The sequence below is a fragment of the Lynx canadensis genome, chromosome E1, assembly GCF_007474595.2.
Source record: "Lynx canadensis isolate LIC74 chromosome E1, mLynCan4.pri.v2, whole genome shotgun sequence".
NCBI lineage: Eukaryota > Metazoa > Chordata > Mammalia > Carnivora > Felidae > Lynx > Lynx canadensis.
The window spans coordinates 34,624,287-34,647,481 of record NC_044316.2 but is presented as its reverse complement, the minus strand read 5'-3'; the positions used below and the strand labels follow the sequence as shown (position 1 = coordinate 34,647,481).

The following is a 23,195-nucleotide window of genomic DNA, read 5'->3' as shown; positions in this document are numbered from 1 at the left end:
GACTCCTCCCCTACCCCCGAGGCCCCTTTCTCCATGGCAGAGAGGGACCTGGGGAACAAATGTCTCTGAGAGGATGAGCTCAGCACATCCTTCCTCTCGACCCCTCACCACCTGCCCTCTCCAGGAATGGGGAGTGAAAGCACCATTCCCTTCTCCTGGGGGTCCAGGGGAGATAGTGAGACCTTGCCTCCCCTCTTCCTCTAAAACAGCCAGACCTCTGGGCCAGCATCTCCCCACCTGCCCTACCTCTAGGTGCTAGTGGATGGTCTGGGTGCAGATTCCTTCCTTGAGGGGCTCCAGGAGGGAGCAAGTGGAGAGGGTTGGAAGGAGGGAAGAGAGGTGGGACCCCAGGGCTCGTCTTGGGGATGGAAAAGCAGGCCTACGCCTGGGGTGGTGGGAGTCTGGGGTGTGGGGCATTGGCATCACTGGGTCTAGACAAGTCGCTAAGCCTGGGTTGGCTGAGGATGGGCTGAGAGAACAGTGTCTTGGCAAGGGAACTGCCTAAGCCGTGCCCCACCAATCCCATCACACCTGAGTGTCAAGGGAAACCTGTCTTTTCATGGCCGGGGGGTGGGGGCGGTGGGCTCTGAGCTGACTCCTGGACCTCAGGCTTTCCCTTCTCTCTTTTTGGTGTCAGTGCACCTCCGCCTGACTCCACAAGGTCCTCTGCACCTCTGAGTCTGAGGGACATAGGGGCACCTCCCCCACTATCTGAAGCCAGTTCCACTTTTGTTGGCATTTTTCTCAGCCCCTCCTTTTTGAGCCTCTTGAGGACACCAGGTTTCCTAGAGAGGAGATTTAGACCCAGGTAGGAAGGTGTGTGTGTGTGTGTGTGTGTGTGTGTGTTGGGGGGAGGGGAGGGCAGCAAAAGGAAGAGAGGCTCAGAAGTGCACGTGCTGGGAAGACCAGGGGTACTCACATCAGAAGGGCCCCCTCCTCCCCGGTTATAGGGGAGCGTGTTGGACTTTCCAGTGTGTGTTTCTTGAAGTGTGAGGGAGTGTGGCGCCCCTCCCGGAAAGGAGATCCTGAGCATTCCCTCTCCGGCTGTTGTGTCACATCTGGAAGTTTGTGTAGGAGTTTCTCCAAGCTCAGAGCCCAGCACAGCTTTTTCTCATTTGGAAATCACAGGCTGGCATTTGGGATGCCGAGAGGGGGAGTGGGAGGGGGGCCAGAGGGGGAGAAGGGAGCCTGCCAGGAGTAGGGGAAGGAGAAGGGGGAGGCCCGAAAGGCAGGAGCCCTAATGGCTTCCAGAAGTGAGTGTGAGTGTGTGACTGCATCACTGTGTGTGTGTCTGAGTGTGTGTGTCTGGAGGGGAGGGGGCACCGGGAATTTCTGGAGTTTTCCTTGCCACTGTCCCAGTGCCCCAAGTTTGCCTGTGTCTCTTACCTTCGGGAGAAGTCTCCATTTTGGTCCTCAGAGGAAATGGGAGGGGGGTGTTCTTCCTGTCTCCTCACCAATTCCCTCGTCTCATTTTAAAACTCCAGACTCTCCAGAGGGGTTCTGGGTAGGAAGGTTGAGGCTGGGGAATGGGACAGGACTGGGGAGGGCAGAGCATCCCCTAGCACTCCTTCTGCCCCAGGCCCACCTTCCTTCCGGGTCACACACCCATTCTACTCCACAGAACTGTTGGGGGACTCCCCATCACCCATGGTGCCAGCTGGAGCCATTCCTGGGATTACCCCCACCACTCAACCCCCCCTCACCCCTCGCCTGCTCCCGCCCCAGCCCTCACCCCACCCTGCCTGCCTCAGCCAGGGTGGCGACAGACACAACTACTCACACGTGTGTGTGCGCGCGCGCACACACACACACACACACACACACAGTCACAGACATTTGAATCAGATTTCTGGCCTATTTCCCCTTCCAAAGATTCCAACAGGCCGGCTCTCTCTTGTGTCTCTGGGTCTCACGTCTCTGTCTCTGGGTGGGGCCGGCTGCCTTTCTTTGGGCTTCAGTTTTCAATTCAGCTGGAAACCTCTCTCCCTGCACGCCCACAGGCTGGAGCGCAGGAGACCACTGGGGAACGGGCTGTGGGAGTGGGGGCTTGGCTGGAGGGAATCCCCCTTTCGGCCTGCCCAGTGCCAGCCACATGGCCGAGCCCCCGTCTCCCACCCTACCCCCTGGGAGTGCCGTTTCCCATAGACGCCAGCCTCTCATAGGGTGGACCAGACTAGGATCCCACCTTCCCAACTCATACTGGGAGGCCAGGATTCCTGGGTCCAGGCCCGTCTCCTCCTCAGTGCTGTGCAGTCTCAGATTTCCAGGCCCCAGTTGGGAAGGGGGGCAGCTGGAAGGCCTGCTTCCCTTCTCAGTCACACCCGGGCCCCCACGTGCCCCTGGAGGTGCCCCCCCCTCCTCCCTCCTCTACCCACCCCCCTCTCCCTTACAGCTGCCAGGCTAGGAAAGGGCACTAGATAAAGCCCCATGGAGAGGACTCAGTTGGGCAGATAACATGCTCCAGTTCTCCCTCCTGGAGGAGGAGGGATGGAAGTGTGTTTCCTCGCCCTGCCATTTCCTTTTTCTCTGCTTTTGATGGTGGGCTGTGGGGAGAAGAAAGCCTCCCCTCTCCTACCCACCTCCCCCTTTGGGATCCACTCCAGCCCGGACAGTCACCATAGCAACAGTAGACATGTGACCGCACAGGTCTCTCATAGTCACTATGGCAACCAGTGTCCCCCGTTCCCTTGGTTGCCATGGGGATTTGTCACATGGTTTCCCCCCAACCTGATAACCTGTGGGTCCTCCTGCTTTCCCTTCCCTGCATGAGGACAAGACAGCAGTCAGGCTAAGGGGAGTTCATGTGTGAGGGGTCCCTTTTAGTTGCCATAGCAACAAATCCACACCACCTGGTGACACATCCTCCTGTTGTTATGGCAACAGAGGAACATCACACAGTGACATAAGGCCATGTTCCCAAGGAAACAAGCCCTACCCTGAGAAGGGTGAAAGACCCCCATCCCCACTGATTACTTCCCAGTTCAGATTGTCCCAAATTTCCCCCTGCTTTGGTGTCTTCCCTCGTCCGTTTACATTTCCCTGAAGGGAAAGGGGAAGGTAGAGAGCAGACAGGATGTACCTGGGAGTAAAGCTAAATTGCCAGGGGGGTTTCTGTGGTTAAGAGCTGGAGATGGGGTTATTTGGAGGTAGAATCTAGCTATAAGAGGCCCCAGTGTGAGCATGTGTAAGGTGGGAACAGGAGTCCCGGCTCCTCTGTGGTGTCACTTCTGCCCCTCACTCCCCCCACGCCCACCCCAAGTTATCAATTTATCACTGTTGAGGCAGACAAGGCAGGAAAACATGAATGGGGAGATACACCCGGTTTCTAAGCAGGGAGATTGATTGCTTGCTTGCTTGATTGATTGATTCATTCATTCATTTTCCCAATGCATTGACCATCGACTACAGGACAGGCACTACTGTAAGCTTCGTATGAGCTGTAAAATCAGAGTGTGCCTGCCTCAGCAAGGGAGACAAGACTAGTGCACAGATGGCTTGGTGGAGTCACTGCCATTGGAGGGGTCCAAACAGGTGTTCCAGGAGCTTTTCCCAACGGAACTACCCACATTCCCCCTTGTGGAGGTAACTGCTCAAATGGGTCCCTTTCTGCCGAGGACAGGAGGGGGTAGCTCGGGGCGGGCAGACCGGTTCTTGAGGGTAATTGTGTCCTGCTCTTTCCCGATAATCACCCTCAGAGAGCTCCCTCCCTGTCCTCCTTTTTCCAAGGTGACCCCTGGCTGACCCCATTCTGGGGAGAGATCCATTGGGCTCAGGCTCCACTCTGGAAAACAGCTCCATGGAAACAGAGCACTCTTTATTTACCTCGTCCATCTACTTACCCCAAAAACCTAGAACTATTTTTTTTTTTTTTTACTCTTATTCTTGTGAGGAGGAGGTGGAGGCAGGGGAAACTGTAGTGCCTCTGCCCACGTGGGTGCCTGTCAGTGGGCAGGGATGTGAAGGCAAACCGCCTGGGTGGCAGAGGAGGCCTGGGAGGGGAGATTGAGGGCATGGCGGGCCGTTGCAGAGTGGGATGGCATGAGCCTCAAGATGGAGATGGGGAGCGGTGGCTGGGACCAGCTGGGAGGAAAGCCCTGGGGTTCCCTGACAGAGCCTTCTCACTCCAGAAGTGGGGCCCTGACAGGAAGATTCCACCTGCTGTAGGCCCTTTGCGCCCCACAGTCTGGCTTCGTGGGTCATGCCATGGGCCGCCATGACACCCTCCTCACCTCCAGCCCCGAGGCCCATCCTCCGCCCAGTCTCCACTCTCTCCTCCTTTCTAGCCTCTTTGTTTCCCCCACTCTGCATTGTCTTTGAGAAGAATAGGATGCTGGCTCACTTCTTTGTCAGTCCGGTGTCCAGAACCTTCCAAGGTCCAGAAGCCGCTTTGTACATCCTCCTGTTGATGGGCTGGAAGTGAGTCCCTTAATAAAACCCACTATGTGGAAAAGACTCAGGGCCTGTGTGTGCAGGGTACGTTCTACTCTGTGTGGGCTGGGGACTTCTGTCTAGCACAGGGCCTGATGTGGAGTGGGTCCTCGTTACTTAAATGCGTGAGTGTGTTTGGAGGCATCCGAGGGCTTCGGGGGGCCAGGGGGCTCGTGGGTGGTGGGAGAGGCAGGCTGAGGCCGTGTTGTGGTGAAGGACCCTGTTGTTTAGTTCGGCCTGTCTGTCTGGTGCCAGGATGATCCTGACCCCTCCCCCACAGGCCGGGGCAACTATGGAAACAAGTCTCCCAGATGGGGGACTTGGACACCTCAGTCTCATCCTGGCTTCTCCCGTGACCTTCGGCACATGACTTTGGCCCTCTGGGCCTCCGGGTGCTTGGGTTCTGGGGAAGGAAATGGTCTACCCCCGCTACCTCACGGGACTGTTGCGAGCCTCAGATGTGGCATGGCGTGAAGGTGCTTGGTAAACTGTAAGGCAGGCATAATCCGACTTTAGGTTTGTGTCACACATTCACATACATTATCTCATTTGCTTCTCACATCTTCCCCGTGAGGTAGGGAGAATAGGATTCAGATTCAGCAGCACACTCTCAGTGTCTGGCATTTCCACAAGCTCGATCGATTTTATCCCCCGAGTGGCTTGTGCAAATAGTCAGGGTATTTGTGGCTTTTCCTACTGCACCGCCGAGGAGTCTGGGTCCAGTGGGGTGACGGCCAAGGTGGGCCCGGACCTGGGGTCGGTCAGACATGTGAGCCGGGGTCCTCCCTTCGCACCTGGCTCCACCTCAGATTGGGGGGGTGGGGGTCGTGGAGCGGGAGGCACAAGGGCAGGTGCGGGGCACGAGGCGCGGGCGCGGGCGCGGCTCCAGCCCCGGCCAGCTGTTTCCTTGACCGCCTGGATACCTGGTTTGAGCGCATCAGCATGTTGGTTATCCTTCTCAACTGTGTGACCCTGGGCATGTTCCGGCCATGTGAGGACATCGCCTGTGACTCGCAGCGTTGCCGGATCCTGCAGGTGAGTGTGTGTGCGTGGGGCGGGCGGGGGCGGGGGGGGGGGGGGGGGGTTCCCCTCCCCCTTCTCAGTTTCCAAAACCTCTTGTCCCCACGTCAGGCCTTCGATGACTTCATCTTTGCCTTCTTCGCCGTGGAGATGGTGGTGAAGATGGTGGCCTTGGGCATCTTCGGGAAAAAGTGTTACCTGGGAGACACTTGGAACCGGCTTGATTTCTTCATCGTCATTGCAGGGTGAGGGCCTGGGCTAGAGGTGGGAGAGCAATGACCAGATCAGCCCCGACCCCAGGGCCAGGGTTCTAGGCCCCAGCACTGCCCCCACCCCCGGCCCCTGCCCAGCCCACTTACAACGATGCTTTCTCCTTGGCTGTCCACTAAGGGTCCGAGGCTGTCCGGACCCTCGAGCCTGGACGGTCCTGGTGGGCGAGACAGTGCCTGTGACACTCGAGCCTGTACTTCTGAATTCCATGGCCCCTGAATCCGTCCCCTCCTCTGTTTATTCTCTGATGGGGAGCTGTCCTTGGCTTGGGGGTGGCCTTGCCCCCAGACAGAGAGCCGGCTCTTCAGGGCCCCTTGGTGGAGGTTGGGGAGGGGTCAGAGGCTGTGCTGCCCCACCGCAGCAGGATTCCTCATTGACCTCTTTTGACCCCCACGGCGGCCTCAGACTCAAAGGGCCTCCCTTTGGGCCCCTCCCTGCAGGATGCTGGAGTATTCGCTGGACCTTCAGAACGTCAGCTTCTCAGCTGTCAGGACAGTCCGTGTGCTGCGACCGCTCAGGGCCATTAACCGGGTGCCCAGTGAGTGACCCCTTGGCCCTCAGCCCCTGCACAGGGAGCCCCAAGAGGAAATATGGAACCCCCAGACCCCACCCCTACCTTCTGACCACTCATAGGCCTGGCGTTCTGAGGCAGACCTCATCAGATAAGGGCTCGGGATGGGGGTGGGGGAATCAGGGCCCCTGGAGCCGAATGGAGCCCCCACACCTGGCTGTGGCACTGGGAGAGTTAGCAGGAAAGACCCTCCCCCTTGTTTCAGACTGATTTGGGGTCAGAGTCTCAGAAATGTCTCAGATGACCCCTCCCTTCAGCTAAAAGATCACTCCGTGCAGCGGAAGGGGGGTGGAGAGTGGGAATGAGGAGAGGCCGGTAGGCCAGGAGGAGTGGGGACAAAGTGTAATGGCCTTTTCTAGCCAGAACGGCCTCTCACGCAGTCTGGTTCTCATTGGTGAGCCCACACTGGCCACACCGAGCATGACTTCTCTCAAAGCAAGGCCACTCCATGTCTCATGCTCCGCCTGTGTCCCCTTCCTCCTTCCCACTCCCTTCCAACCCACTGCCGCAACTGACTGCCGGGACCATTATCTAAATTAAACCGCATTGGTTTCCCGAGCCAGCCAAGCTTTGGCAGCCCTAGCTCCCCCTACATCCTGCCACCCCCCCCCCACTCTTACTCAGGCCCCCTATGCAACTCCTCAACCTATACAAGCTGCAAATGGTCTCCACTGCAGTTCCAGAAATGAGGGGTAGGGGCATGTTTGGGGGTTTCTGCGCCTGAGGTAGCAGCAGCCCCCTGTGCGGTGCGGTGCGTGCGTGTGTGCGTGCGCATGTGCGCGTATGTGTGTGTGTGTGTATGAGATGCGGCTGCTTTCGGGTGGGCAGAGCTGCTCGGTGTGCTGGGGAGTTAGTGTTAACGGAAGTTCTGGACGAGGGACAGGCTATCACCCCCGCTCCCACCCCAGGTGATGGCTGGCAGATTTATAGGCCGCTGTCTACCCACCGGTGTAATTCTCTTAATGCAAACCCTGAGGAATTGATCTCAGTTGGAGCACAGAGGAGCCGAAGGAGGATGGGGCTGGAGGGCTGGGGGTGGGGGTGGTGGTGGTGGTGAGGGACGGAGTGAGAAGTCCGGGCCAGAATGGCTGGGCAGGGCGGCTGTAGTCACCAAGAGGGTTAATTGGCTGCTGCTTAGAAGCTTTTTCCCTGGAGGGGCAGGGGGCCACGAGTGGCACTTTGGGGGTCAAACCGGTCATTAGAGGTCTGTGTGCTTAACAAGGGCTTAATGGCCCGGGGGTTGGTTCAGACCATGTGGGGGTGGTCCCAGACCTGGAATGGGGAGGGAGGGCAGTATCTCTAACAAGGCTTGTTGGGGCACAGCTGTGGTGGCTGTTCCTGCAGAGGGACTTGTTAATTGATGGCCACTTGGAAAGATGGCCTTGTGTCTCCTCGCGTCCCGATGTGGGGATCTGTATCAAGCAGAGAATGGACTAGGGGCAGGGGGCTCAGAACCATGGTGAAGCTCGGGGGTATCTGGACTCCTGCTGAAAGGATGGCTCTCAGAGTGAGAGCCTGTCAGCTGATGTCCCTCCTGGAGTTCCCTGCCTCAGTTTCCCCAGTGACTACAGTGGTGATAACTTAGAAAGGTCAGGTGACTGTGTTGGGTGAGAGAAGGAAGTAGGAGAAGAGTGTGTGTGTGTGTGTGTGTGTGTGTGTGTGTGTGTGTTGGGGGGTAGGATCCAGGGGCAGCTCTGTGATGCTGGACAAGTCATGTCAGTCCTCTGGGCATCCTCGATCCTCCTCTGTAAGCTGAGATGATGTGGGGAGTTAGGTGGGGAGCAGTGCAGGAGAGAGCTCTGGAAACCTCCATCTCTGTGTCTCATCCTTGGTGGTACCGTGCCCTGATTAATACGGATGGGCCAAGACGGGTAGTGGGCAGGGGCCGGGGGCTGCCGGGGCTGCCGGTGGAGTTAGAGGCGTCTACCGGTCTCCCCGCCAGCTTGAGCCGGCTGTCTGTGCCCCGGAAGCCCCGAAGGGCCTCCTCTGGGAGTGCTGCCTGGCCCCCCCGCCCCCCCAGCGTGGCTTCTGCCCCACAGGCATGCGCATCCTTGTCACGCTGCTGCTGGACACACTGCCCATGCTGGGCAACGTCTTGCTGCTCTGCTTCTTCGTCTTCTTCATCTTCGGCATCGTTGGCGTCCAGCTGTGGGCCGGGCTCCTTCGTAACCGGTGCTTCCTGCCGGAGAATTTCAGCCTGTGAGTGTTGCCCAGAGTGGGCGTGACCTGGGAGTGGTTGCCGGGGGCGGGGGGGGGGTGGCGACCTCAGTCCCCGTTGCCGTTGACATTTCCGTCCTCACACCGGTGCCATGTCTGGTTCTCAAACTTGGCTACGCATTGGAGTCCCCGCGGCCTGGGTCCCGCCCCCCACAGACTCTGATTTCCTCCGTCTGGGGTTCAGCACGGGCGTGGGGAGCCGCACAGGCTCCACGATGAGCCTCATGTGCAGCCGCGTGGGAAAACCATCCGTCTGGGACGTAACCTTCCATCAGCCCGACTCTGGAGTTGCACACTCAGTCCGCACACTCCTGGTGCCCTCCAACCTACACCCACAGGCCCCTGCCCCTGCCTGGTGCGTGCCCGGCTCTGCCCCCTGCTTGCTCACCCTGCGGGTCTCAGCGCGCCCACGCGGCTCGTCCGTCCTGGGCCCTCTCCCTGGAAGCCCCCCACCCCCAGCTCCTCCCTGTCTCCTCTGCAGCCCCCTGAGCGTGGACCTGGAGCGCTACTACCAGACGGAGAATGAGGACGAGAACCCCTTCATCTGCTCCCAGCCGCGGGAGAACGGCATGCGCTCGTGCAGGAGTGTGCCCACGCTGCGCGGGGAGGGTGGCGGCGGCCCCCCCTGCGGCCTGGACTACGAGGCCTACAACAGCTCCAGCAACACCACTTGCGTCAACTGGAACCAGTACTACACCAACTGCTCCGCAGGGGAGCACAACCCCTTCAAGGGCGCCATCAACTTCGACAACATCGGCTATGCCTGGATTGCCATCTTCCAGGTGGGGCGGCCTGGGCACGGGGAGGTTCCCCAGAGTGCAAGCGCCAGGATGCAGTCTGGCCTCAGAGCGGCCGTCCTCAGGGCTGGGATGGGGTCGGGGCCTCCGAGGGGGCCGCAGGAGGCTTTAGGGGGCCCCAAACCAGCCTGTCCCTCTGCGCTCTCCCCAGGTCATCACGCTGGAGGGCTGGGTCGACATCATGTACTTCGTGATGGATGCTCATTCCTTCTACAACTTTATCTACTTCATCCTCCTCATCATCGTGAGTGCTCCTTGGGCCCCTGTGGGGATGAGGGATCCTGGGGACACAGGGTGGGGCGCCCAGAGAGGGGAAGGCCTCCTGGGTCTGAAGTTCTGGCTCTCAGGACGGGTCCCATAGAGAGGCAGGCAGAGAGAGAGGGCACCCGTCATGAGGAGTCAGGAGGAAATCCAAGGTCGAGGCTGGGTTCTATCACTTACTACCACTTACGACCTCTGGCAACGTCATTCCCCACGAGGCCTCCAGCCCCACTTTAGGCCTCAGTAAAAAAGGCGATTCTCAACCCAAGCTGGCATCACCTCTCTCAGGGGGCATTTGGAAATGGCAAAGGGTGGTCCTGTTTCCTACGGGGTCTAGGGGAGCACCGCTGACGTTTTGTTGGGGGGCTGGGGAGAGCTGGCAAACATCCTGAAATGACTGTCCCCCAAACAGAGGACTGTTACCACCCCCCGTTCCCATCACCCTGTGTTGAGAAACAGTGCCTGACCTCTTGTTCCTTCCAGCTCAGAAATCCCAAGGCTTCCTGAGGGCAGAAGGCAGAGGCAAAAGTAGCAATATTTAATAGTTTTAGTCACCAGCATTCATAGTTAATAATTAAACTGCTTCTACTTACAGCTAATATTTATTGAGCATTTACTCTGCGCCAGTCCTGCTCTAAGCACTTTTTCTGTGCTGGTGCATCGAATCCTCACCACGGTCCTGTTATCATCTCTATTTTATAGAGAGGAAACCCACTTGTCTTCATTTGTCTGTCCCTGTCACGGGCTTTGCGGGTGCCATGGATTAATCTCGCTGGGCGGGCGTTGGGGTTGATGTGTGCTATGACATCTGCTACCTGTTTAATCCTCATAGTGCCCTGTGGCGGGGGGCGGGGGGGTGGCGAAGTGGAGAGGGTGTGGTCCCACCTCCTAAATGAGAACGCTGAGCCTAGCTCCGGACACCAAGTCCAGCCCTCCTCCATGTCACCAAGAGGCCAGTGACAGAGCCAGAGAGAGAGGGACAGATATGGAGAGAAAGAGATGAAGACGGAGATTAAGATCTACTCGGGACTGGGGCACCTGGGTGGCTCAGTCGGCTCAGCGTCTGACTTCGGCTCAGGTCACGATCTCACAGCTCGTGAGTTCGAGCCCCGCGTCGGGCTCTGTGCTGACAGCTCAGAACCTGGAGCCTGCTTTGGATTCTGTGTCTCCCTCCGTCTCTCTGCCCCTCCCCCACTCATGCTATGTCTCTCTCTGTGTCTCAAAAATAAGTAAACATCGTAAAAAAAAAAAAATCTACTCAGGATTTAGGACAATCTCCAGAGAGAGGTGGAGACAGACTAAGGCAGCTCTTGGTGACAGGCAGAGGCTCTGAGAAAAAGCAAACCCTCCAGGCTATCCCTGTCGCCCCTGCATGTGGAAGGGGGGCCACGCCTGGGGCCTCTTCCCCTCCCCCACCGTCACCTGCCACCTGCGGAGTGAGGCCAGCACCTCTGGGAAGCGTGGTCTTCTCACTGTGCTTCTCTCCCTGGGCTGGGGGGAGGGGACGGAAGCAGACAGGGAGGTAAGGGGCCTAGTTTCCACCCACACTCTCCGTGAAGAATCTTCCAAACAGCTCTCTGGAATCATACTAGTGAAGCTAATTATCATAATTACTAGGACACAATCTAGAAAAAAAAAAAAATCTGCCTTGTCACCATAAATATTCATTTCCTTCATTCTGGATTGTTGTCCCAGCGATGCCATCCAGGAGTCCCGGAGAAACTGAGGCAGGGAGGTGGGGGACGAGGGAGCGCGGGCGAGTTCAAGAGCGGCAGCCTGGCTAGCCTGCAGGGGTCAGGGTCCGGGCCATCGCCCGGCTGGGGGAGGGGAGAGGCACGGGGGTACGCGGCCGCGGCAGCGGTGCCCTTTTCTTCAGGATATCTCCTCTTCCTGTCCCCACCCCAACAGGTGGGCTCCTTCTTCATGATCAACCTGTGCCTGGTGGTGATCGCCACGCAGTTCTCAGAGACCAAGCAGCGGGAGAGCCAGCTGATGCGGGAGCAGCGCGTGCGCTTCCTGTCCAATGCCAGCACCCTGGCCAGCTTCTCGGAGCCAGGCAGCTGCTACGAGGAGCTGTTGAAGTACCTGGTGTACGTCCTCCGTAAAGCGGCCCGCAGGCTGGCCCAGGTCTCCCGGGCGGCGGGTGTGCGGGCCGGGCTGCTCAGCAGCCCGGTGCCGCGCGGCGGCCAGGAGCCCCAGCCCGGCGGCAGCTGCTCTCGCTCCCACCGCCGTCCGTCTGTCCACCACCTGGTTCACCACCACCACCACCATCACCACCACTACCACCTGGGCAACGGGACGCTGCGGGCCCCCCGGGCCAGCCCGGAGATCCAGGACAGGGATGCCAACGGGGCCCGCCGGCTGATGCTGCCTCCGCCCTCGACGCCTGCCCTCTCCGGGGGCCCCCCGGGGGGCGCAGAGTCCGTACACAGCTTCTACCACGCCGACTGCCGCCTGGAGCCGGTCCGCTGTCAGGCACCCCCTCCCAGATCGCCGTCCGAGGCGTCGGGCAGGACCGTGGGCAGCGGGAAGGTGTACCCCACGGTGCACACCAGCCCTCCCCCAGAGATGCTGAAGGAGAAGGCGCTAGTGGAGGCGGCCCCCACCTCCGGACCCCCCACCCTCACCAGCCTCAACATCCCGCCCGGGCCCTACAGCTCCATGCACAAGCTGCTCGAGACACAGAGCACAGGTGAGCGCTCTGGGTGGGGCATGCTGGGACCCTTGCCCGGGGGCCAGGTGGGGTCCCGGAGAGGGTTGGGGGCCTGGCGCCCCAAGGACAGGCCTCTGATTTCCGTTCTGCCACTTGAGGCCTTGGGACCTTCGAGCCGTCCCGTCGCGTCTTTGAGCCCTAATGGCCTCATCTGCTAAAACGGGAATCTTAATTCCCACGTTGTAATGGGAACAATATCGATCATGTAATGAGCACCCGATCTGCTCTGCTCTATGAGGTCAACGGGTGTCGACCGATTGCTGAGTGCCTGTCCCATGCTCTGCGGGCGGAATCCCATCGGATCCTCTCAACAGTGTAGATGCTGAGCTTTCTTGTTGTCCCCATTTTACTGATGAGGAAAAGGAGGCTCGAAGAGGTTGCTTGACTTGCCCAAGGTTGTGCCACTGGGGAGGGGTGAACTCAGGGCCACCTGACGCTGAGGCCCGCACACTACATTGTGAGGCCCAGAGGGGCAATGATGTGTGACTGTGGCCAGCATTGCCCCCCACCCCCACCCCACTGCTAAGGAGACTTGTAAACACGACTTTCATTCCCTCCCCACAGGGAGACCGGGGGCCCGAAGCAGGAAGTTCTCAGGGGGTTGCTAGCCTGGTGGGAGGAACACCCAGCGTCACAGGGGAAGTGAGACACTCCCAGCCTGTAGGCGTCCCCCCCGTCAGACAGGGGTGGCGGGCCCTCCTCCGAAGACAGACGCACTGCAGCCGAAGCCCAGGGCCTGGGATTCGGGAAGGCTGTGGCACGTGGGAGCAGTGGGATACGTGTGGGAGTCATGTGGGAACGTGGGCTGGGACAGGAAGGTGCCGGTGCGGAATGCCGTGCGAACGGTGCCCGTGCCAGCTTTTCCGCTACCCTGCCATGGGACGTAAGCCAGTCACGTGCATGTGTGTCTCAGCTCCGTCCTGTGTAGAAGGCAGGGCGGGGGCCACCACGGTTGCTGGCGAACCTTCCTGGGTGCAGTCAGAAGGGGGAATGTTATTGGGTGCTTACTAGGGGCTGGGCCCCGAGCTAGGCACCTTCACTTCACGTACGTGCTTTCCCTGCGTGCCCTCCGAGGTGCCCTTCAGCTCTCAGATTCTATGATCAAAGCCGATTTAAATGGACGTTGATTGGCGTCTTGGCATAGGTCACTGTGTGCATGAGCGTGTGCGGTCTGGCGTGTATGTATGTGCGTGTGTGTGCAGGAAGGCGTCCAGTGTGTGTATGTGGGCATGTGCACGCACGTGTTTGATGTTCGTGCGTGTCTGTGTACATGTGTGTCTGATATGTGTAGTCGAATGGGTGCACACGCAAGGGCGGTGCCCCTGTCTGGTCAGGACGCGTGCCCACGTGTGCATTGTATCACGTGCATGTATCTGTGCATGCTCGTGGTCGGCTGTGCAGGTGTGTGTGGTTCCCAAACAGTACGTATACGCACACAGTACATGTGTGTATGCAAATGGCCAGTGCACGTGCGTGCGTGTGTCCAGTGTGTGTGTGTGTGTACGTGAGCACACATCTGCGGGTGTGTGTCATAAGGATCCCTTGGAAAATGCTACTCAGAGCAGTGCTGGTGCAGGGCTGGCTTTCACGGGAAGGAGAGATGGTCTAGGCTCCTTGCTAAAGGCTCCCAGGACAGGAGAGCTGCCCAGGACCTCAGAGGACATCAAGGCCACCTGCCAAAGCCCAGGACACCCAACAATGACTGTCAGTAGAATGCTATCGGTATTTGGGGGCATTCTGTTGCTCAGGACTGTCCACACTGCCGGCACTAAGTACTCCTGGCCCATGAAGTGCCTAGCACCCCCACCATTGAAAGAACCCCTAACTTCCTAACTCATTTTATTTTATTTTAATGTTTTTATTTATTTTTGAGACATCGAGAGACAGAGCATGAGCAGGGGAGGGGCAGAGAGAGAGAGGGAGACACAGAATCCGAAGCAGGCTCCAGGCTCTGAGCTGTCAGCACAGGGCCCGACGCGGGGCTTGAACTCACGGACCGTGAGATCATGATCTGAGCCGAAGTCAGACGCTTAACCGACTGAGCCACCCAGGCGCCCCACCTAATTCATTTTATATGTGCTGTGAGGGAAGGGCCGCCCCACGTAGGAAACCCAGCAGCCTCTAACCTCTACCCTCCTCTTGTCCCAGGCGCCTGCCAAAGCTCTTGCAAGATCTCCAGCCCTTGCTTGAAGGCGGACAGTGGAGCCTGTGGCCCAGACAGCTGCCCCTACTGTGCCCGGGCGGGGGCAGGGCAGGTGGAGCTCGCCGGCCACGAGATGCCTGACTCAGACAGCGAGGCAGTTTATGAGCTCACACAAGACGCCCAGCACGGTGATCTCCGGGACCCTCACAGCCGGCACCGACAGAGTCTAGGGCTGGACGCAGAGCCCAACTCTGTGCTGGCCTTCTGGAGGCTGATCTGTGACACTTTCCGGAAGATCGTGGACAGCAAGTACTTTGGTCGGGGAATCATGATTGCTATCCTGGTCAACACCCTCAGCATGGGCATCGAGTACCATGAACAGGTAGGGGCATGTGCAAGGGCACGGGCCCTGGACCTGGAGACCCTCTGCCTTCCTCCCCTCCCGCCCCCGGGTCCCATTTCCTCTCCATGCTGCTAGCCTGATGGCGGGGAGGAGGACAGGAAGGAGGTGCACCAATGTGTGGGGACTTTGGACGGTGAAAACCGATGAATGCCACGCAGTCTGTGTGTTTGGAGGTGGCCCCAGGGCAGGGGCAGGGTCTGAACTGAGCCTGTTCTATCTGGGAAGGCTTCCCAGAGGAGGTGGGCTTTGAGGGATGTGAGTGAGTGAGGAGCCTCAGGTGTGGGTAAGGCCTCTCTGGAGGGACAAGTCGTTGGAAGAGATTTGGGTCTTTGGAGAAGACACAGAGGGGAGAGAAGGTGTTGGGGGATCCCCCAGCCCAGTGCTGGGTCCCCCCAGCATCCACCTGACTCAGTAACTGGGAGTGTGACCGACTGGCAGCAGGTAGAGGCGAGGAGGAGAGGGTCGGTGGCGGCGCCTTGGTGGAGCTGAGGCCCGGCCGGTAGGGAGGGAGGCCATCTGCTCCCGGCCTCCATTCCGGGAGCCTTGCTGTGAGTGGGGCGGCTGGGTGGATGAGAACGCCCAGCATGCTGAAGAGACTTGAAACCATCGCGTTTGAGGAATCGTTCTAAGAACCGGGATGTTTAGTCAGGAGAAGAGGAGGCTCAGCGGGGACAGGCGAGCTGTCTTCAAATATTTGAAGGGCTGTCATGTGGAAGAGGGAGCAGGCTTGTGTCGTGGGGCCGATGGCTGCGAGCAGATGGGATCTGGGCCGAACGGGAGGTGGCTGTTCTCACTCCCAGGGCTGTGAAAGTATGCGAAGGGTGATCTGGGGGACCCCCACCCCTGCCCTCGACCCCCCGCGCTGACTGGGGCCGGGCTTCCCAACAGGGCTCCTTCCAGAAGGTGGCCCTTAGTCCCGGTTTGGCCTTCCGGGTCACCCCCCTTGGCTGATTCTCGGGAAAGGAGGGAGGCAGGTGTTCCTCCAGGCCCTTCTGTGCTCTTTCCTGGGTGTTCCTGCCTCCCGGAGGCTCAGGCAGGGGACTGGGCCACCAGAACTTGACCTTTCCTGATACAGAACTGAAGGGGTGTGCGGAGGGGGTGGGGACGGGGCAGGTGCTGGCGACACGGGCCAGGTGGTGCTCATGGCGGAGGGGGACAGAGGGTCTGGGTCCAAGCCAGGGCTGGAGCTGATATGAGACGGTCACTTTTCAGGGGGATCAGAGCCCCCTCCCCAACCCTGCCGACCTCCGTGCCTTTTCACGTGGTGCACGCTCAGCGCCTAACCCAGCTGCCCTGTCCAGCCAGGGGCACGCCGGCCCCAGCCCCGCCTCCATCACCGTCACACCATGTTGGCACCCCTTCCTCCTGCCTCAGGGCTCCCCCTCCCCCCAGGTGGCTATGCCAGATTCCCTCTTTTTTTGGAGGTGAGGTGCGGGGAGGGGGCAGGACGCCGGCTGCGGCTCCAGCAGGTGGGGAGTACGGCACCGCGGTAGGCGTGTTGTGTCTGGGCGCACGGGGCATGGTGTGTGTGCACACGCCCGCTCAGCCGGCCCCCTGGGGAGAGGTGCTCCACTCTGCCAGGCTGGTGAGGGCAGCCCCTGACCTCCCGTTACCCCGGCTCCGTGAGCCTGGACCTCAGCCTCCCCTCCCTCCCCCCAGTTCTAGCCGTGGTCAGGTGTCTCTCTCCCTGGGGGGCGCTGCATCCCGCCACGTGCCCTAGCGGACGCTGCTGGCGGAGGCTTTGACCGCGCTGGGGAGAAGCTGAGTCACGGAGACCGAGGGCCGATGAAGCGGCAGCAGGAAGCCTTTCGGTTAGACGTCAAGAAGGACACCCCCTTGGGAGGGAAATAAAAGCCATCCGTCAGGGGTGCCTGCAGCATCTCCTTGCCCAAGTCCCTGAGGAAAGCAGGGGCACCCCCCACCAAGCCCTTAGCGGCAGGGGGTCCCCCCTGGTGGTGGCGCAGCGTCTGCTCCCGGGAGGGGTCTGTCTCAGTACCTGGTCGCTGCGCGGGCCCCACAGGGGTGAGTGGGAGTCCCCAGCAGGCGGGGCAGATGACTGACTGCTCTCCGCAGCCTCAGGGGCCGGGGAAGAAGTCCCAGAAGCAGCCACGGCCCTGTGCTTGCAGGCACTGCGGCGTGAACGTCCCGCCATCTGCGCCTCAGAGCCTGAGCAGGCGGAGGGGGGCCGGGAGGTGGGTGAGGAGATGCGGGGGCAGAAAGACAGAGACTCAGAGGGAGACGGAGACCGGGAGAGGGGGTCCCAGAGAGCAAGATGAAGACCTGGGGGGAGAGAGGCAGGCACGAAGACGGGAGGACGGAGACGCAAGGACAAGAGGGACAGAGCTACGGAGGGGGCGATGGACACTCGGGGACGAGACAGACAGATGGAGGCACAGAGACATCGGGGTGACAGAGACAGAGATGCGGAGAGGGGTTGCAGGGCTCGGGACACAGGCTCAAATGGAGCCTCCCAGACAGGGAGAGGGGAACCAGGTGAGGAACAAAGTTGGGGGGGGCACCTGAGGGGATGTGGCAACAGAGGAGAGGAGCCACAGTGACTCGTGGTCTCCCTGCAGCACCCTGAACGAGGCGACCATGTCCATGGACCCTGGTATTGGTCAGGAGAGGATCCCGGTATTGGGGATCCCCAGCGAGGGGCCCAGCCCTCTTCCCCGCCCATGGCTGCTGCCCTCCCCAGGCCTGTCCTCTCCTACTGTCACCTACCTTACCCCCCACTCGGTGTTCCTGCCAGGGATGGTGACGCCCTCCTGCCCCTCTCTACCAACAGAGGAAGCTCCCATTTTGTCATACCCAACCCAAGGTAGGCCCCGCGCTGTCCATGGCCTCCTGCTTCCCCCCACCCCTTCACCCACTGGCTGGTGAGACCCGCAGGACTGTTTCTCCCAGAGGGACTGTGAGGAGGACAAGGACACGGGACACTGAGAAGGGAGCAAGAATGTGACTTGAGGACAGAAGTGTCACCTGATGGAGGACAAGCATGCGTGTGCCCCATCCATGAGACAGCAGAATATGGAGCAAGGAACTTATTGTGAATTATCCATCCCGCCCTCTCTCCTTCCATCCCTCCCCATCTCCCTCCCTCCATCCATCCATCCATCCATCCATCCATCCATCCTTCACCCATCCCTGCATCCCCCCTTCCATCCCTCCCCATCTCCTTCCATCCATCCAGCCATCCTTCTTTCATCCATCCCTTCCTTCCTTCCTTCCTTCCTTCCTTCCTCCCTCCCTCCCTCCCACACACATTTCCTGTGCATCAGAGTTGGGGAAAAACATCTTGATTTGTGGTGTTTATAGTGTTGACCAATTACCATGGTGTAAATGCTGTCACCATGACCCATGTCAAGCTAGCAGCATGATGTCACTGACTGTGGGGTCGGGAAGAGACGTACACACACTGGGCCTAGGACACTGCGTTCTTCCTCTCAGAGAGGTCATCGGCAAGTGAACAGTCATATTTACTTGATGCAGTATGTGCTCAGAGACAGACGTGCGGAGTAGTCTGGGATCCAGACCAGGGAAGGGATTCAGGGAGAGCCCCACGCAGGATGTGATCTGGGAGCAGAGTCTGCAGGAAGAGCGAGGTGTAGCCAGCAAAAGGGGGGGGTGTGTGTAGGGCACAAGATGGGGGGAGGGGTCAGGGGCACCAAACACCAAAACTGAGAGATTTGTGAGGAGTTCAGAATGAGTGGGGCACAGGCTGGGGGCCGGGATGGACAAGTGACAAGAGACCAGTTTGGAAAAAAAATTCAGGGCCAGGTCCTGAGAGGGATAGGAAGAAGTTTTTTTCCTGAAGGTGATAGGTTCCCCAGAAATGTTTTAAGCGGGTCAGTGATACAAGCAGGTTTGTGCTCTATCAGTAGACATTCTGTGGAGCCAAGGAGGGGAGACAGGAAACAGGGCAGCCAAGGAGAGGGCTACTGCAGTGGTCCAAACGGTTCATACATCTCTGTCCTTGGAAGTGGAGGGAAGAGGGCTGGGGACAGCTGGCAGGTGGCTGAATCTGCAGGACTCGACACCAATTGGAGATTTGGGGGGAGGACACAGCAAGGACAAGACCCAGGTTTCTGCTTAGGGTGGGAGCACTGGGCCTTGAGCAGATTGGGGCTGCAGGACGTTGCGTACAAGGCATCCGTGGGCCATCCTGGGGCGTACCTAGCAGGCTGCTGGAGCTCAGAAGAGAGTGTCTTGGCCGGCGTCTGCCCTGGGGCCAAGCTGCTCCAGGAGGAGTGGGGGTGGTGTGGGGAGGGGGTCTTGGGGACATAGGAGCTTCCTAATCACCCCTTTCCTAGCTCCGGGGTGCTGAGGGCAGAGGTTAACTTCACATTCTAGAGGAGGGACAACAGAGAGAGGTGGGGGAGGGGCGTGTGGCCCAGTGGGTCTCTGGGCTGCCAATGAGAGAGAGAGGCAGGGTCCAGAGTAGACTGCCTTTCGGGCCAGCAGAGGACAGGGCAGGTGATGATCCCGTTCGTTGCTCAGACTCTGGACCCATCCTGTCACTCTAGATACATGTCCAGGGAGGGTTTCTATTTATAAGTGAGTGAGGTCAGCTGTTCAAGGCAAGGGAAGTTGGGGGTGGAGTGGGGTGGGGGTGGGGGGGTGGAAATCCAGATGTGGCAGGTCTTAACTTTGAAGGGATTCACAGACTCCTTTGGGATTCTGCTGAAAACTGGGGACTCTCTCCCCAGAAAATACACACGTGCAGGGACACCCCACATGTGGCCTTCGAGGACAAGGGTTTATGGACACCTCCCACCCCAAGTCTATCCCTTGGGCCTTCTAGCAGTTCTTGGCCTCCAGACAGAGGAGCCCTGTCTCAGGAGCTGAGGCTGAGCCAAGCAGAACCGGGGGGGCGGGGGGGGGGGTGGGGATGATCCTTTTAGAGCCGTCCTGGCCCCAGATTTCCAAAGTCTCTCCAGATGTGGGGGGGTGGGGAATGGGTGCTGTTTTGGAGATGGTTGGCTAACGGGGTGTTCACATTCCTTCAGGCGTCCTCTGGTCCGATAGGCTCCTGCGGCTCAGCAAACACCTCCTCCTGTGCACAGCATGCCAGAATAGGATGGCAGAATGGCAGGGGGCGGGGGACAGAGCCAGAAGCACCAGAAGCACCGGAGAAATGTAGGTTCTAGCCGAAAAGTTCTGCTTCATGGACGATTATGCCAAATGTCGTAAGGGAGGCTTCTGGGGACGGAGGAGAGATGCTCACACCCAGCTGGGGGCTTGGAAGGGCTTCACGAAGGAGGTGGCTGTTGAGAGGGGTCCTTGAAAGCTAGGCGGGATTGGTGCTGAGAGGCCTCGATGGAAGGATTAAGGGGAAATCCGGCAACCTAGCCTGGAGGAGCACAGGGTGGCGTGGGACGCTCGGAGGACAGTCATGTTGCCTCCCACCCCCACCCCCACCCCCACCCCCACCGAGGTGTCTGAGCAGGAGTGATGTGAGCCCAGCTGTGTTGAAGGAAGCCAGAGATTCCAGTGGGTGCGGGCTGGGTCGAGGGAGAGGCCCAGAGGCTATTTCTGTCCTTCAGACCAGAGGCAGCGAGGGCCCCAAGTATGGTGGTGGAGGAAAGGACAAGGGGGCGGGGGCCGGCACCTGCTGCTGGAGGGATGAGGGCCCACAGGAATCCTAGATAACTCCCAGGAGCCAAGACAGAATTCTGGAGGGTGATGGAGCTGGCCGTCCGGGAAGGGGCAGGTTTGATGGAGAGGGGGTGGGAGGGTTTGTTTTGGAGCGCTGCATTTGAGCTGGAGGCCGGCCATCCCGGGAACGCTATCAGGCAGGTTGGCTCTCTGGGTGAGGAGCCAAGGGCTTGGAGGGAGATTGTTTAGTGTCGTCCACACCCCAGTGACAGCCGGGTGGGAGGGGGCTGCGGTGGTGGGAGTCGGGAGCTGGGGGGCAAGAGGAGGGAGTGGGTTCTGACTGAACTCTGAGCAGAGAAAGGGGATGGGAGAGGAGCCCTAGGAGGGCAGGAGGGGGCACAGGCGCTGGCAGGTGGGGCCGACAGCAGGCTCTGGTGCTGTCCTGGCATCCCCTGAGAGAGGGACTTGGAAGAGCTGGGGTTTGGGGGGACTAGGCCTGCACTCACATGGGGGTTTCTGCTCTGAGCCCAGGAAAGGAGACTGGGGGAGTGAAGGAACAGGAGATACGTGAACAGGGCCCTGGGGACGTGGGGTGTGTGTGGAGGGAGGTGCAGGTGCAGGTGGAGGAGGGGAGGAGAGAAGAGTCGGCTGTGCTGTGCGTCACAGAGCTGTTTGCGGGGTGGGGAGCGGAGCCCGGGGGGGGGGGGGCGGGGAGAGGCCAGGCTGGGAGTGGGGACGAGGCGGGGCGAGGAGAGGGAGAAGGTTTGGAACAGCTCTAGGTGGGGAGAGATGGAGCCCCAGCAGCAGAGGAGGGTGAGGGAAGGTACAGAGCTGCCGTGAGGCCCCCAGCTGGCATTGCCCTGTCCAGTCAGCACAGGCTCGTGACAGCACCGCTCAACAATTCGATGGCTGCAGCAGAAGCGGAGGGGGTGGGGTCTTACCTGGGCTGGGGCCGGCCCGGCAGGGGCGCTCTGAGGTCTGCGGCAGGAAGGCAGCCTTGAAATGGTCCACCCCGGGCCCCAGGCTGCGAGAGTGTCCTGGCAGGTGAGGGGCAGGGGCCCCAGCTCCAGAATCTGGAGTCTCAGGGGCTTTGGCTTGGCTGTGTCCCAGCTGGGAGCACACTGTGAGTGCCGTGTGCCTGCTTTGCTGGTGTGTTTCCTGGAGGTGACTTCCGGGTGCTGGTAGGAGATTGTGGGGAGGGGCTGGAGCCACCCCTGGATACGGGGTTCTGGGGCACAGTGACACCCAGCAGTGGGCCCAGTGGGCGTGAGGGGCCGCAAGGGGATTGGCCCAGAGAGGCAAAGTTCCAAGCTGGAGAGCTCCCGGAGGTCTGAGAAGAGCAAGGTGGTGATCGATATGGTGAAGCCCGTGGGCTTTGCTCGAAACCACCTGCCATCCAGGTGGCTCCTGACTTCCCACACCCCTCCTTGGAGGAGGAGGAGGCAAGAGGTGCCAGTGACCCTTGCCCCATCGCTGTGACCTGCCTGGATTCCCCCATCCTGGGTCGGGGGAGGGGGTGCAGCGGGCAGGACTGTCAAAAGCAGAGGTGAAGTGAACTAAGGAGCAGAGATTTCAGGTCAGTGGAGCTGTTGGGAGCGGAGGAGATGGGGGTGGGGTGGCAATGGGGCAGGGCTGGGGTGACTCGTACGAGCCTCTGCCCAGCTGTCTCCCGGCTCGCCCACTCCTCTCGCCGTCCCCGTGTGCCGGAGCCGCTCCTGGGCCTCCTGCCTGGGCCTCTGCAGCATCCCCCTAATTGGTCTCCGTCTCTCCGTCTCTCCAAGCCATCAGCATGCTGCCACCACCGCAGCCAGATTAATCTTCTTAATACACCGCTCTGCACATCTCTTTCCTCCCCCCAGAAGCCCCAGTGGCAGCATCGCGGGCAGAGGCGAGTCCAGCCCCAGTGGTGGGACAGAGTTCAAGGCCATCCTGCCTGGGCCCTGCCAGCCTTGCAGCCGTGTCCTCCACGGACCCCTCCCCCGCTCTGACCCCGGAGAAGCACTTGATTCTCTGTCCCTGTCCCCATGCATTCCTTCCTCTGCATCTTTGCTCGTGCCGCCTTCAGCTGGGGGTGCCCTCCACGGGGTTCTCCTTCCGCCCCTTCCTCCCCGGCCTCAGCTGGGTTTGAGCTCCCGGGGTGCTCCTGGTGTTTGTCCCCAGCGTGGGGCTTCGTGCGGCCTTGCAGGCATTCCGTCCTGCCGTGTGTGAGGCCCGCGTCCACCGTCAGTGCCCGCGGGGCCGCCTGAGCGTGGCTCTGGGCCGGGTGTTTTCACGGTCTTTAACGCCTCTGTTCTGTAGAGCAGTTCTGCCATGAGGTGACGCTACCCTGTTTAACAGCGAAGGCCACTGGGGATCAGAGGGGTTAAGGGACCTGCCCAAGGTCACACAGGCAGAAAGTCTCAGGGTTGGCCGGCCTCCCACACTCTGGTTCCACCCCATGTTTTGATCACCAGTGTTCTGCATGCTGTGGGCCCATTAAGGGTTGGCTGATGGAGGTGAGTCCTGGTGCTTTCGGGGGAGTCCTGGTGCCGAGAAGTATCGGGGAGCTTGTGGGCGGTGGGGGGGGTGCTATACTTGCTCCAAGGGGACAGGCTGAGGGGAGGGGAAGTGTTAGGAGGTGGGGCGTTTGCAGTTAGCATCTTCCCAAAGAAGAGCCCGGGGCCCCTGTGTGGGAGAGGCTGCCTGGCCTCAACTCACTGCAGCCCCCCGCTGCACCTCGACGTCTTGAGGGAGGATTGAGACCTGAGAAAGGACTTCCTGGCAGCAGGAGAGAG

General features: G+C 60.0%; 1 protein-coding gene across 11 annotated transcripts in view; it reads left to right on the top strand.

Annotated features, from left to right (window-relative positions):
• CACNA1G (calcium voltage-gated channel subunit alpha1 G) overlaps nucleotides 1–23,195 on the top strand; it is a 61,175-nt gene that overhangs the window by 1,895 nt on the left and 36,085 nt on the right. For all 11 annotated transcript variants that reach the window (XM_030296324.1, XM_030296321.1, XM_030296317.1 and 8 more), the window contains exons 2-9: nucleotides 5,352–5,463; nucleotides 5,560–5,693; nucleotides 6,159–6,256; nucleotides 8,329–8,488; nucleotides 8,988–9,288; nucleotides 9,455–9,547; nucleotides 11,473–12,256; nucleotides 14,426–14,802. In XM_030296324.1, the coding sequence (XP_030152184.1) occupies nucleotides 5,352–5,463; nucleotides 5,560–5,693; nucleotides 6,159–6,256; nucleotides 8,329–8,488; nucleotides 8,988–9,288; nucleotides 9,455–9,547; nucleotides 11,473–12,256; nucleotides 14,426–14,802 (2,059 nt within the window). The remainder of the gene's footprint in view (nucleotides 1–5,351; nucleotides 5,464–5,559; nucleotides 5,694–6,158; nucleotides 6,257–8,328; nucleotides 8,489–8,987; nucleotides 9,289–9,454; nucleotides 9,548–11,472; nucleotides 12,257–14,425; nucleotides 14,803–23,195) is intronic.